Source organism: Electrona antarctica, assembly GCF_951216825.1.
Source record: "Electrona antarctica genome assembly, chromosome: 17".
NCBI classification, from domain to species: domain Eukaryota; kingdom Metazoa; phylum Chordata; class Actinopteri; order Myctophiformes; family Myctophidae; genus Electrona; species Electrona antarctica.
The window spans coordinates 18,590,886-18,605,809 of NC_136798.1; the positions used below are offsets into that span (position 1 = coordinate 18,590,886).

Here is a 14,924-nt window from a genome sequence, read left to right on the forward strand (position 1 = left end):
TTTCAAACCTGGTGTCCCTATTTTTGGCATGTCATTATAGGTGAACATATTCTAATATCTGAAATTAGAGAAAATATTCCAAAATAGTGCACGACGATATAGGGCTTAAGTAGTTAAAGATGCTTCATAACTCTAGCACCTTTGCAAAAATGGTGCTATACAGTAGTGGTTCTCAACCTTTGCAGGCAGCGACACACCCCTGGGGGTCCCAACCCACAGGTTGAGAATCAGTGCTACAGTACACAGAACCTTTAAGAACCAGCAGAGAACCTCTTAAGAACATGTTCAACTTCTTACAGTATAGCAGTGTCTATACTCTAGCAACTCGACCACCCCACAGACAGTGTGTGTGTGTGTGTGTGTGTGTGTGTGTGTGTGTGTGTGTGTGTGTGTGTGTGTGTGTGTGTGTGTGTGTGTGTGTGTGTGTGTGTGTGTGTGTGTGTGTGTGTGTGTGTGTGTGTGTGTGTGTGTGTGTGTGTCTAGTGATGGTACAGTAGTAGACCACACTAATCATGCCATTCTCGTGCACAAAGACAGTATTCCTCTTGACCAGTTCTCAAACATTTTCATGTCCAATTTTCATGTGAAGGATTCCCAAAAGATTTTGTGATAGGAGGGTCCCTAATAGGAACCCCCATAATTTGTATTAATTGTATTGTTCATATACCCTGAAGAAGGCAACCTGCTTGCTGAAACGTTGGTTCATTAAAAAGTTTATAGCATTGTGACTATGAGCTGTGCGGCCTCTTTTCTTATGTCAAAGTCATTAATTGTATTGTTAAAAATGTTCAAACTTATTCCAAATGATCCGCCTTTTATTTATTTAATTTTTTGTCCGTTTTGTGCTGACAGAATGCCTGATTTGGTTTTGAACTGAACTTTGAAATTGGGATGTACAGAAGTGTGACTGTGTGACCATTTACAGCAGTGTGAACAGCGGTTTATCTGTATAGTGTGATTGAGATTGACAATGTTTGAGACTTTTCTATTCATGTTAGATTTTATTAATAATAGCACGTTTTTTATGTTTTTACTGCATTCCCTGTCATGTCATTGACTGCAGCATAGATAGCCACATACATGTAGTCTTTTGTTCTGATCTATTATGAGATGTCTGTTTGAACGTAATCCCCTCATCCATGTCCATGTGTTGTCTTTAAATTGCATTTAGGATGCATTTTTGTTGTTGGTTCTCAATACATCCCTTGTCCACTGTGTAATGTATTCACATTGCGGCCATTTTGTTCTTACATCAGAGGGTGTAAGAACAAAATGCCCCTTCCTGAGTATGACAGTATGGGTACACCCAGACATACGCGATAAGGGGCAGCAAGATGCCGCCTAGAGCAGGCATGCACAAGCGTCATTTCCATCTACCAGCTGTTTAAAAACCTGGAAGAGATGCCTGCTCTAGGCGGCATCTTGCCGCCCCATGTCGCGTATATCTGGGTTTACCCTGTGACATGAAAGCAAAATGGCCATGGTGAGGAACAGTTGGAGTATTGTGTTTTCCATTACAGTGTGTATTTCTGTCTGGCTCTTGTTTGGTACACACTCAGTTTTCAATTAATTAGCTGGTGATGGTGCATCGAGGCTGTCCAATAAATGTTCTGGATTTAGTCCAAAAAAGCCTGTTGTCATTTGTACATTTTCAGGAACAGAAACAAAACCCACAGGATGCAGTCAATAGTCACACAACAATCACCTGTGTGATGTGAACAGTGGTAATTCAAGTAACTAAGTAGTACATTTACTCAAGTGCTTTACTTCAGTACAATTATTTTGAGGTACTGTCACTTTACTTTCCACTTGTTCTCCACTACATCTCAGAAACAATATACTTTACTTTTTACTCCACTACACAACAGCTAAGCTACTAGTTACTTTGCATATTGAGCTCATTAATATATGACCTACATGATCCCCAGAAACACAACAAAATATACTGTCCGATTAACAAATAGCAACAAAGATGGTTATTTACCAACACATTATAGTGAGTATCACTGCCTCACCTGTATATAGAAAACTTCCCATGTCCCTATTTGAGCCCAAGATTACCTTTCTATCTTGAATATTACTCTTTCTGTAGCCAAAGGTCTGCAATATACCTCCAATCGGTGAAAATTGTATATTCAGTCAGTATCAGCTATACATTTGGAATAAAATGAATGAATCACTGAGTTTGAACTGACTCCACATTATGGAATATTTCTTGCTGTTTCTTACTTGAATAAGCTATGTTAAAAAGTTGGCAGTGTCCAAGCTACCATTTTTATGCAAATGATTGCCGCCATTATAGAAAACTTTATTTTCACTATGTCTCAGCCAATATTGCACTTAAATGAACAAATTAGGTGTCTAGGCCTATGTTTTGAGGGTCAAGGATCTGGAGACGCCGATGGAGGGCTCGTCTGAGGACGATGTAGAGAGAGATCTTAGTGAAACTATTTTTAAAGTGACCACATGCTAGTGTGCAAATCACTGAAATCAGTGCCACTGCCACCATTACAATATAATCACATTTGTACCAAGTAAGAGATACCAATATTGCATAACTTTACAAATAAGGTATCTAGACAGATGCTGCATTTTAAAGCAAGCACTACTGTATAGCAGTGTGATTTTCAACCCTTTTCCATTATTTATTTGGTATTTGAGCCACAGACCACCATTTGATGAGATTTAGCCTCTCAGACCCAAAACGTAGAATATTTTGTCATTGTCGGATTGGATTTTGTCCACAATTCCATGCTGTATTGATATTGGTACCATAGGAGAGATAACAGTCGATCAAAATAACAATTATTCTACATTCTAATTGTGTAAATTTAGTAATGCAGATGTTTAACAATAATTTAACACTTGTTCCATTTGGTTTCATTTTACACTCTCAAGAGTTAAAGATCTAATAAGGGTCCATTTGGTTACCAACTCTCCATCATTTAGCTGGGGACCACCTGGAACCCCCTCAAGGACCCCTGTACCACTGGTTGAAAACCACTGCTTTATAAAACCACTGCTTTTTTTTTTTAAATCATAAAGCCATTCTCGGTGTTTTGCCCCCTTAAATCTCCTCTAAATCTCAGATCAAATGCCTGGCTACGGTGTGTAGTACCAGCCTTTAAATCTGAGGGGGGTAAAAAGTGTCTTACTTTCTTTGGCCCCTGGTCGTACAAGCCAGACTAAAATTGGCCTTGAAAGTTCCCTTGAGAAGTTTCAAAAGGATCATCTTAACTGTACAATCCAACACCTGCACATGTTCGGATGCATAGTGCAGGCCATTCTATAATGTGTATAGGCTACTGCCGTATACTATTGTTCATTACTGAGGATGTTTTTGTGTGTAAGATGTGCTATATGCAATTAAGCTTGCTTAAAACCCAGCATCTGTCTAGATACCTTATTTGTAAAGTTATATGCAATACTGAGACTGGGAGGTCTGGGTTTGATCCCTGGCCAGGTCATACCAAAGACTCTGAAAAATGGGACCCAGTGCCTCCCTGCTTGGCACTCAGCATCTAGGGTTGGATTAGCCGGCCACAGCTGAGTCTTAACCGGCCACGTATGTAGGACTAACAGGATGTCGGACAGTCGGAGTTATGGGCAGTCCCCGTCCAGGGGGTGTACTTGTACATCATGTGCAGGGGGTGTACTTGTGCATCAAGCTGCCTCACACTACAGAAACAGGATCCTGCCCTATGGGCCTCGTGGCTCAGCAAGGCTTGCTTACTACTACTATATGCAATATTCGTATCTCTTACTTGGTACAAATGTGATTATATTGTAGTGGTGGCACTGATTTGCACACCAGCATGCCACGGGCACATGTGGTCACTTTAAGAATAGTTTCACTGAGATCCTTGACCCTCAAAACATAGGTCTAGTCATATTGGCTGAGATATAGTGAAAATATTTTTTATTTAGTTGCTAATTTGCATAAAAATGAGATGGGACACTTTGCCAACTTTTTTTAGGCAAAACATATTATGTTTTTCATTATGCTTTAAGTAGCATGTGACGTGTCAAACTAGGAGGTTTTCATGATGCTGAATCCATTGCAAACATTAATTTTGCACGAAAAACACTCCTTGGGGCAAATATGCTGACCTCATCACATTTGTGATGACGGCTATGGCCGTTTTTAGCCGAAGGAGTGTTTTTTGTGAAAAACTAATGCTTGCAATAGATTCAGAATTTCAGAATCATGAAAACACCCTAGTCACATACTACTTAAAGCATAATGGAAGTTTGAAAAATGTGCCATATAATAGGTTGGCAATGGTAACCCATTTTATTATGCTAATTATGAAAATTGCCCAACATATGCAAGTTAGCATCCGGTAGTTTCTAAATGCTGGGGACCCATACTCAACATTTCTAACATAAAGCTTTAGGGTACTAAAATGTCCGTGTTCACAATGGGGCTCTATGGGCTGGCAAGTAGACTAATGTGTCAGGATGTGTTTGGTTTCAGGATGCCCCTGAAACCAAACAACCCGAGTTGTTCCCTTCATTTCGAGATGGCCCAAGGTATATGCTAACAGGAAATAATAGTGAAAAAAAGGTAGCAAAAAATAGTATGAGGGCTGGTCCTATAGCTCCCGGACTTACAACATTTAAGTCTCTGCTACCTCCAGCTCTGCTTCCTGTCTTTTCCTCAGAGCGACTGCTAAACCATACAACATAGTTGGTCTCACCACCCCCTTGTACACATTTCCTTTCATTCTTGCTGATTCTTTCCTATCAAAGGGTCAGTTGAACTGACCCTTTTCTCCAACCTGCTTGCACTCGTTTCTTCACCTCTTTTCCACACTCCCCAAGATGTTTATATTATACATTTGAAAACTTGAAATGGGACATTCTGCATAATGAGTACTTTTACTTTTGGTACATTTTGATGCAAAAACTTTAGCATTTTGAATTCCGGACTTTTACCTTGTAACAGATTATTTCTATATTGCAGTATCTTGCAGTATTTCTACTTACTTTTACATAAATAGAAAATGCAAGTACGTTTTCCACCACTGTGCGACATCAGCACTGCTAAACAACGTGACCGGCTCTGGTTGTTATCTCATTTCCACTCCCAGGGGGATACAGGCAGCTGCCCAAACAAAGGAACCAACAGAGAAAATAACAGATAGAAAATATTAATTTACTGGGGCAGGGTACATGTCCTGGCATGATGTATGTCTGATTGTCTGTTCAGGAGTAGTGCACCTACACTATAGGGCGAGGTACAAACCAGGATTAAACCAGAGTTGCCACCTTTATCATATTTCAAGCACAACTCAATACAAAACTGTTAACTGTGGACGACACCATAAAGCATTACACTTGTTTACAATAGGGTCCACCATTTTCAATTCATCATAACATTTAGAGACGTACACATACACTTCTATATAGCCATAAACAGGAAATCATCATAGAGGAGGTAAAAAGGGGAAAAACATATACTGTACGGTGAGGGGAAAAAGGGGTGGGTGGGGGATTCAGATTTTACGGGGGCCAGTTTCAAATTGCAGCCGTCCGGGAGCACTTTGAGAGCATTTTTGAAGGAGTCAAGGGATTTGCATGTCTTAATGACTGTTGGTAGGGTGTTCCACATTTTTGGTGGCATAGGAGCTAAATTAATTTAGTCCCTTGTTTGTGCCGAATCTGGGTTGCACATGGTTTTGTTGTATTCCCTCTGGTGTTCTGGGTGTGGACTTCGTTGACATTAAGGAAGTATTTAGACAGTTACATGGGTATCTTGGTGGTGTATCGAATCTTGTGGACCAGACCCATTGCAAGATGCTGTACTCAACCCTAAGCCATTTCAGCCTGTCAAAGTGGGCAGGGGTGAGGTGGGTTCGGGGAGTGAGGCCAAGTAGTAGCCTGCAGTTTGTTTTGGGAAGTCTGGAGCCTTGTTTTAAGGGCCTTTGAGGTGCTGTGGTAAGATTTGCCTCCAGGATGGAACCTAGGTAGGTCATTTCATCTCTTCGTTTGATAATATTGTATACTAATATACTATAATATACTAACTGACTGACTGACAACAATGCCATTTTACATGTAAATGGCCCTCCTCTTCATTGACCAGGCCTTTTCAAGGAATGAGGCAAATGAAAAGGTGTACTTTTGAAATAGGCGTTTCAGTTTCTCAAAGTCCTCCAACCATATAAATTCATGATTAGGATCTATCTTATTAAAAAGTCTCTCCCTAATAGAGTTGTAGAATGGACAATAAAAAACAAAATGCATTTCATTTTCAATTTCCTTTAGATCACACAGACTACATAATCTATCCTCCTCAACCGTGCCTTCATATCTACCTGTCTCAATATGCCAGCTCTAATTTGGGCACATAGGGATCGTTTCTTTTTTGACAGATTAAACAGTACATAGTTTTCTGTATCATAGACATGTTTTATCTCACAGTATGTGCAGAGCTTTAGTTTACACCATATATACAGTGCCCATCTATCCTTTGAAAAATCATTTATTTTATTACCTTAACCTCTACTTTTTCTTGGTTATGATAATGGTCTTCATAACCCAACCCGCTCTCGGAATAATATCATACATACATGTCCGTAGCCCATGCACCCTTGATCAAAATATCCCACTCAATAATCTTTCTTACAATTGAGTTCTTTGGGTTACATTGGGTTCCAACTTCCCACCCCGTATCTCCCAGGATAGCCAGGGTTGGCGTGAATGTGTGTACCCCCAGGAAGTATCGCATTGCTCTAAATCCCCACACTCCTGCTACATAATCCAACACTGGACATACACAAGCCTGGTATAGTTTGGAGTAGGTAGAGAAACCAATATCCCTCAGGTTCTTGGTTTTAGCTATGATGTTTAAATACATGGTAGGCCTACAGATAAACAGTGGGCACTGGCAGTAGTATCAGTATGGCAGTAGCACCCAGGACCAACAGTAGGGGGAGCAATACTCCGAAACTCCCAAAATGCAACCAGAAACTCCGAACAAGTAGGAGCGTAGAAAAAGAAGATGTGATGTGAAAGTTCACAGCTCAGCCCGGCCCCAGTTGAGTTTGACGTCCAAAATGGCGGCCGACCCAACTCGAGAGTGGAGCGACGAGCAGCTAAAAAATGACGATTTAGGCAAAAAGGACATTATCAAGTACATTCAGGACAACGCGGCGCACTCGGTATGTTTTTGCACTTCAAATTTCTTTGCCCGTTTATCTTTCCTTGGGGACGCACTTTAGCATGCTGCGTGCAGCAACCTGCATGGTGGAACATGACTGGCAGCGGCGCCGAAAATGGCAGATCTGCAAGCTCACAGCGCGTGCCGTCCGCCACGTGCTGTGAGTTTGGAGATCTGCCGCAAGGCTGGAGATTTCCGCAAGGCTTTGCGCCGCATTGCTTGCTGCACCTAGCTAGCATGTAGCTAACAGCATGCTATGAATGAGAACAATGCTGCAGAATCAAGACATGTTCTTGTCTTGGATCTTTCATTAGCCACACATTAAACCTGGTGTCCCTATTTTGTGCATGTCGGTGTAGTGAAATGTTTCCACAATGTTTGCATTAAAATCGTTATTGTTCGAAAGTATAAAATGGGGCAAATTTACCGTCTAAATTCCCCCTTTCTCCTCTCCAGTTTCTTGCGGAGCACAAGTTGATGGGAAACATAAAAAATGTTGCCAAAACGGCTACTAAAGATCAACTTATTGTTTCTTACAACGCGCTGTTTGAGACCAAGGTAAGATTCAGCTCATGGATGGTGACCAAAATTGCATGCGTAATGCGTTGATTTTAGTGTGGTGTTGATGTAGAAAGTGAAAGTCAGCATATTGTTTTTAGGGCACAGTGAATTCAGAAAGAGAATGTGCCATGTGTGAGGTGCTGCACCTTCTAGCTTAGCCCCTGGGCCACATGAGGACATGGGAGGGTGGCAGTTGATGGTCAATGGTGACTATATTTTGAGAAACCAAACCTTGCTAAATGATTGGTGTGAGTGTATATATATATATATATATGCTTTGTGAATTTGTACATCTGCTATTTAAGTAAGTTTTTTATATATATATATATATATATATATATATATATATATATATATATATATATACATACATTTTTTTAAAGTAATTAGTTAATATTGTTTTAAAGCAATGGATTAAAGTGATTGGTTCAATGAACTGTTTGCAACCCTAGATTATTGCACTGGGGTGGGTGGTTAGCATACCTCTACTACATCATTATATCAGGATATGGATATAAGATGGGTTTGGTTGGTGAGCACAGCTGACCTTGTGCATGGTTCCACTGTCTGTCACTTTTCAGAAATTCAAAGGCACTGATCCAGTTGAAGATGTTTCCGAGCAGCTTAAAGCTGTGAAAGTGGATGATGATGATAAACCCCTCGAAGTCAAAGAGGACGTGTATGAGGTACTAGTGTGGTCAAAGTTTGAGATGGCATAAACATACATACACGTCGTACATATGAACATGATGTATATAGTAATTATATATCACGGAGGACACGGTCAAATCCTATAACTGTGTACAAATCTATTTTCTCAAACTTTTATATTTCAAGGACCCCCATTTTGGTTTACTGAGTCTCTAGGGAGGCCATGGACCCCATAATGCTTGAGTGTGCAAATGGATCATAAGGGTCCATTTGTTCCCATTTGTACACTCTGCAATCTTGAGTTTCAGATTTGTAAGGGTCCATTTGGTTTAGACTTATCAGTAATTTAGCTGGAGACTCCCTGGAACCCCCTCGAGGACCCCGCTTTGAGAACCACTGCTCATACTGTTATCTGACACTCGGCGCACAGGGGGGAAATCAGCGTTCAACTGCTATGGGGCGAGGATATTTCTGACAGAAGCCGTTGAGGGCTGATTTCACCCTTCTCCACTGTGGGTGCGAAAACATCCAAATGTAATGTTGGCGTTGCTTTTCCCAGGGCCCACCCAAGTTCATCAAGTCGGTGCTGAAGAAAGGCGACAAGACCAACTATCCAAAGAAAGGCGAGACTGTGAGTTGCTGGTACACTGGAAGCTTGGAGGACGGAACCGTATTCGACACAAACATTCCCTCAAGTATGACAACCGGACCACCTACATCTAGAAACTCTTCTCTTATTCTTCTATATATGTCTCACTGTACATTTTATGTGAATGCCATAGGGAATATATTAGTTACTGTCTCAACCTTAGTTTTGTTACCCCATGTTTATAATTATCGGCCTACAGATTGTGTATTCTATCTTAATTATGGGCCTGTTAGGGTTAGTGCGACATATGCAGTTGTGTTGTAGTACAAAATAGTTGCATGTTGTGTTGAATGTGGAGAACAACCAATCATGCCTGAAGAAGGTCCGGAGGGATGAAACATTGCATTATTAAAAGAAAATACTCATGTACCGAGCAGATACAGTGTGCAGGTGTATTTTCATTCCCTTCATTGATGTCCAGTTGTCCACTGGCCTACGCACTTGTGCATACGCCTGATTTCTAGCTTTTTCCTACAGAGAACAACCAATCTTAAATGTGCAAAACTCCTCCTCCTGATCTTTGCAGTCTCGTTTCCCTCGTGACGATGGCCCCTCCCTGTTAATCGTTCTCCACCTTCTTTCACTGTCTGCAGCGGCCAGAAAGAAGAAGCAGAGCAAGCCTCTCAGGTTCAAGATCGGCATGGGACACGTGATCAGAGGAGTAAGTCGTTTCGGCAGCTCATCCTGGCTTCTGCCCTGAAGTTTACAGCTGTCTTGTCCAAATCATTTATGCCTGATTCATACTTCGTGTGTCATGCACCTATACTGGAAGACCTACAACCTCACAACGGTCTCTTTCGATGTGCCGGGCCGCCTTGCCTTTAATTGTTGCTACCAACTCTTCTCTAAACACCTTTCCTTTGCGTCTCTATTGGCACTTGGACACTCCGCACAGTACCCCCTCTCCCCAGGGTTGCTCATCATTTAGCGACACCCTCCGGTCTGCTCCATCTACCATAAGGGCTAATGCCAACGATCGAATCATTGTAACCAATGGCTCATCAAAAACATGTCTGGTAACATGGATTTGGCCATTTTTTGTGTTATCCTTTCAGCATTGTTTTATCCAGAGCTTAGCCCGTGCTAATGGAAAGGTAGATATGGGGTGTAGAATCATGGCGAGCTGGAACTAGGCAGTCGAAGGGGGCATAAGTATTAACCTCTGCTCCCAGCCCAAGTCTCACTTTCAACAATGTTCAAAAGTGAAGTGTACATAATTTGGTTGCTGGACCTGGATACAAAGAGTAAAATGTTTCAAATGAAAAGAATCGGCAAAACGCTTTGCTCTGCACATTGTACTTGACACAAAGTGTCGGTACAACGTTTTGGCCTTCAGGTTTCAACAATGCTCACCTTTTCTTGATGTCAATAATTATATAATTTCTTTTTTTTCACAGTGGGATGAAGGCATCCTAACTATGAGCAGGGGAGAAACGGCCAGACTGGAGATCGAGGCAGAGTGGGCCTATGGAAAGAAGGGTGTTCCTGACTCCAAGTATCCTTTTGACCAGTCGTGGAAAGTAACAATTTGCTCAAGTACTGTACTTAATTTGTTTAAATTGGCACCTCCTGCTTTAAGCAAATATTGACCCTCACTCTTTGTTTAACATTTTGTTAAGTGCCCCAGCTATAAGAAAGAAGCACATCCACAGTTTTATTCTTCTGTAGAGCACTTTGTAAACTTTAAATTGTAAAATGTGCTTTATAAATAAATACACACACAGCTAGAAGGTCCTGGGTTCGACGCTGTCGATGCTGGCGGCGTGTTTCCTCCTCCGCGTCATCAGTGCCCATACCCGAGGCGGGGTTGGCGAAAGGGCCTTTCTGTGTGGAGTTTGCATGTTCTCCCCGTGTCCCCTAGGGTAGGTACCCTCACAAAAAACATGCAGTAATCCTGGTCTCTAAACTGCCTCCCCCTGGCCAGCCGGGGCGCCTGATGGAGGGCAAAGGAACTGGTTGGAATAACGTGTTCCTTCCACGCGCTACGTCCAACCAGGGAAACTCCCCCCTATCAGGTGTAAAGGAGCAACTTGGACACTCGGGCATGAAGGAAGCATGAGTTCAAGTCCGTTGCTCTCCCCATGTCCCCCATGGGACTAGGTTGGCGGAGGGTGGCTAGAGCCCAGGATCACATTAGATAATTGACACTTGTTTTTGAGACTTAATAAATTTATTTTATTGTTGAAACGAAGCCACTGGTGTCCAATGTTTGTCATGAAGACTAGAAATGTAATTTTGAATGGATGTTGCCTAGGTGAAATGTCATTTATTTCCCCTTGAACCCTTTTTTTTTAATACAATACTGTACAATGTGTCATGTCATGCAGCATAAAGGAGCACAAAACGCTTCTAATTGAGCTGTAGATCTGCTTTTCTTTATTCAATGAAAAATGGGTTACAAAATCGTGGGATAAAAAAAATAAAGTGGATTGGATATTTATAGCTAAATTGTGGCACATTTGTTTTTATTTGGAAGTAGCTTTGACATAACTTTATTGTTGCATTTGTACATATAATTTGTTGCCTCCTTAACCCAGATTCCACCAGAATACCTCCCAACGCAAAACTCATTTTTGAAGTCGAGCTTGTGGCTGTGGATTAGCAGACCAGGCTTCTCCAGCATGCAATACACGAAGGGGGGGGAAGGGAGGGAGGGAGGGGGGGGCTGCGTTGTCACTAGGTGGTCATGCTTGAAAGATAAGAGTTCAACTACCTTTTTTTTATTTGATTATGTTTTGCCAGGTTGCCTGGTTTGTTTCTGCCTTGTCTCATTTATTAATACAGTACGTTATTATTTGACATGTTAGGCCATGCAAACTTAATTGACTGTTTAACAGATGCACGTAATCACTTGCACTTAAAGAAAATAAAAGTTCTCATAGCCCATGGTCCACTGGTTGGTTTCTATAGCTGATCACCACATGTTTCAAACATCCTGTGTGTGATGTAAGTGTTGGAGCTCTGATTGCCTCAACAATCAATTGGCTTTCACAAGATCATACATGCCACTGTATTTCAGTTGTCTTGATGTTTGTTAGTCAATTTAAATGTTTGTTAGTCAATTTAAATGTTGGCACAACTGGCAAACTTCAACACGGGTGACAATAAAAAGTCAATCTTGAATGGATGGAGTAAAACTCCCACACAGTCAAAATCTCAAACTTTATTGCTGACGTTTCGGTCAACAGACCATCGGATGGTCATTCCGGCTGCCCATGTCTCCTGATCCATCGACTGTTTTATGGGCAAAGAATCTTTTAAACGGCCCAGGAAATTTGTATGGCCTTGGTTAAAGAAGAGGTAAAATGTGTTTATGATTGTCCTTTCTTGCATGGCCAACATGTGATGCTTGTTAATACTGTACATATGAGGCACTCTGAGAAATGAACCACGTTGTTTTTTCTGCCCTTTGCATGTAGACTGTAAAGACAATACACCTGTTTTTGAGACTTAATAAATTGATTTTATTGTTGAAACGAAGCCACTGGTGTCCAATGTTTGTCATGAAGACTAGAAATGTCATTTTGAATGGATGTTGCCTAGGTGAAATGTCATTTCTTTCCCCTTGAACCCTTTTTTTTAAATACAATACTGTACAATGTGTCATGTCATGCAGCATAAAGGAGCGCTTCTAATTGAGATGTAGATCTGCTTTTCTTTATTGTTCAATGAAAAGCATCCGTAACCATGGAGAGCGTGGAAAAGAGGTGAAACGAGTGCAAGCAGGTTGGACCTTTGGTCGCATTAAAGCTATTTAGGCCTAATACTTATTTTAATGAAAACATATATCAAAGTGTGTGGTTCCATAAAAGATAAGTGACAAAGTGAAATCGTAAATTATTGTATCATGAATGGATTTAATATATTTTCACAAAATAATACTGTTCTATAGCCATGACATTAATTTCATTCAAGTACCAACGAGTTGCTGAATCTCCCTCTAGGTGTCAGTGTTGTCCTTCAATACTAGTGTGCGTCAGTGAGGTCTGCACATTTATCTCTCAAATGTAGTCTGATGTAAGAGTAAGACCATAAACAATATGCAAATAGTAGTTGATAAACTAACTTCATCCAATTGTTACTATTATTCACAAACATTCACACAAAGGTTCTGGCTTAGGGGCTCCTTGAGTTTTGGGGCTGAGACCCAGTTCTGTAATCCTGAAAATGTTAATGTTCCTTTACGCTTTCATCATCATGTGTTACTGACTACCTAGTCGGTAACACTTCCCCCTCTAAATGTTCCCTGAAGTTTACTTCCACTGTGAATGGTGGTTGTTGTTAAAGTCCATTCAGCTGACAGAGTCAGCAGCAGGTTCCAGTGGTCTGGGTCAGTATTCCCTCCTGTAGCTGTGGAAAGACAGTCTGTCCTCCTCACTGGAAGTTGTGTTTGTGACGGTCAATCTCATCATCTCAGATGAGTCTGGCAGGAGACGAAGCTTTGACACACCACACCATGCACATGATTAAAAGTATCCTGTTTGACTTCTCTCTCCTGATTGGATGAAATTGGTATCCTGACCTGAAATATCTGTATTTTCTGTTTACAAAAGCAGGGCTCTATTGAGATGGGATGATCCATGTAACTGAACAAACACTCTATTGTTCCCCTATTCCGCAGAAAGAGTCATGCCCTGGTTAAATCCTCCTCTCCTCGCCTCCAGTGTAGGGAAGGAATCTGTCCGTATCCCAATAATGTGGCGGCACCCATCTGTCAGATTTTCCACATCCTGGATACATTTCTTTGGGGAGGCCTGCCCAAACAGGTGAAGCATGGCACTGGTCTGATGAAGGTCAAGTACTGTATATGTGTGTCAAAACATCTGAGACATGCTTGTATGGCCGCACTCTTAAATAATGAGCCCTTGGCTGAGCCTTCTTCAGCATAAACGGAACTTGTGCATCCCATCATCAGAGGTCAGAGGAGAGCTTGAGAGCTTGAATTCCAAGGAGCTTGGATGTATCTTCCTTTTACAGCATGAAGGTCAAAATAAATACACAGTATTTTCCATATTTATAAAGTTGTAGATTAGTTAGGGCCTGCAAAAAATGATTTAGTCTGACGTTTTATGGAGTTAGGGGTCTGTATACATGCCAAACTGGGGGGGGTCCTTGAAATTGAAAAGTTTCAGAAGCTGCAGAGCAGTGGTTCTCAAAGTGGGGTCTAGGGGTCCTTCAAAATGAGTTAATATTGCATTACAATCCAATCCATTTAATCACTTTAACCCTACTATTTGAAAAATTAAAATGCAAGCTCACAAAAGCTGCATAATGGAATGTGAGCTTGTAGATCTGCTATTTAAAAATAAAATAACAACCTTTGTATGGGAGTCCCTGCCTGGTCCCTCCCTGCCTATTTCAAATGGGGGTCCGTGGTCAAATAGATAAGGGTCCTTGACACTCGATTAGACAAAATAATCATTTGAACCTCCAGCACTGGAATTGTAGGAGTTGAAGCATTAGATTTAGTTTAACGTTCCAAACTTCCACAGAAATAGGCTATTGTGAAAATAGCTTATCTACAAGCTCACAACAACTGCCTTGTAGATCTTTGGCCTCTTTCTTATATTATTTCAATTTGGACAATGTTTTTGGCAAATTGTCACTTTACTGTCATCTGGGGGGGACCCAAAAAAATCATGTGGGGTGGGGATACCCCATAATGAGTTATATGAGGGGGTTATATGCCCCCCACACTGCACCCAGAAATTACGGTATGCAATCCTTGTCCGTGACATAGAGTACATTATGTGACCTTTTTGTCCTTTGTAAGGCATTTTTTAAAACATTGTTTTATAGCTTAAAAATACGTACATTACATTACAATACCGTAATTAGACGTCGGCTGTAGGATACTGATGATTTTTTTCTTCTCATATGATTCAAGGCTCCTCTAGT

The 14,924-nt window shown here is 41.1% G+C and overlaps 2 protein-coding genes across 2 annotated transcripts in view; both read left to right on the plus strand.

Annotated features, from left to right (window-relative positions):
- LOC306940447 (echinoderm microtubule-associated protein-like 1) overlaps positions 1 to 1,623 on the plus strand; it is a 10,695-nt gene extending 9,072 nt beyond the window's left edge. The window contains exon 7 of the mRNA XM_079525530.1: positions 1 to 1,623. This exon is cut by the window's left edge and continues 1,064 nt beyond it. The gene's annotated coding sequence lies outside the window, so the exon portion shown is untranslated.
- A 5,382-nt stretch (positions 1,624 to 7,005) lies between these two features.
- fkbp3 (FKBP prolyl isomerase 3) lies at positions 7,006 to 12,506 on the plus strand. Its single transcript, XM_079526008.1, has 7 exons — positions 7,006 to 7,166; positions 7,622 to 7,723; positions 8,308 to 8,412; positions 8,937 to 9,072; positions 9,620 to 9,687; positions 10,424 to 10,521; positions 11,574 to 12,506. The coding sequence occupies exons 1-7, from the start codon at positions 7,062 to 7,064 to the stop codon at positions 11,626 to 11,628; spliced, it is 669 nt and encodes a 222-aa protein (XP_079382134.1). The 5' UTR covers positions 7,006 to 7,061; the 3' UTR covers positions 11,629 to 12,506.
- The last annotated feature ends 2,418 nt before the right edge of the window (positions 12,507 to 14,924 follow it).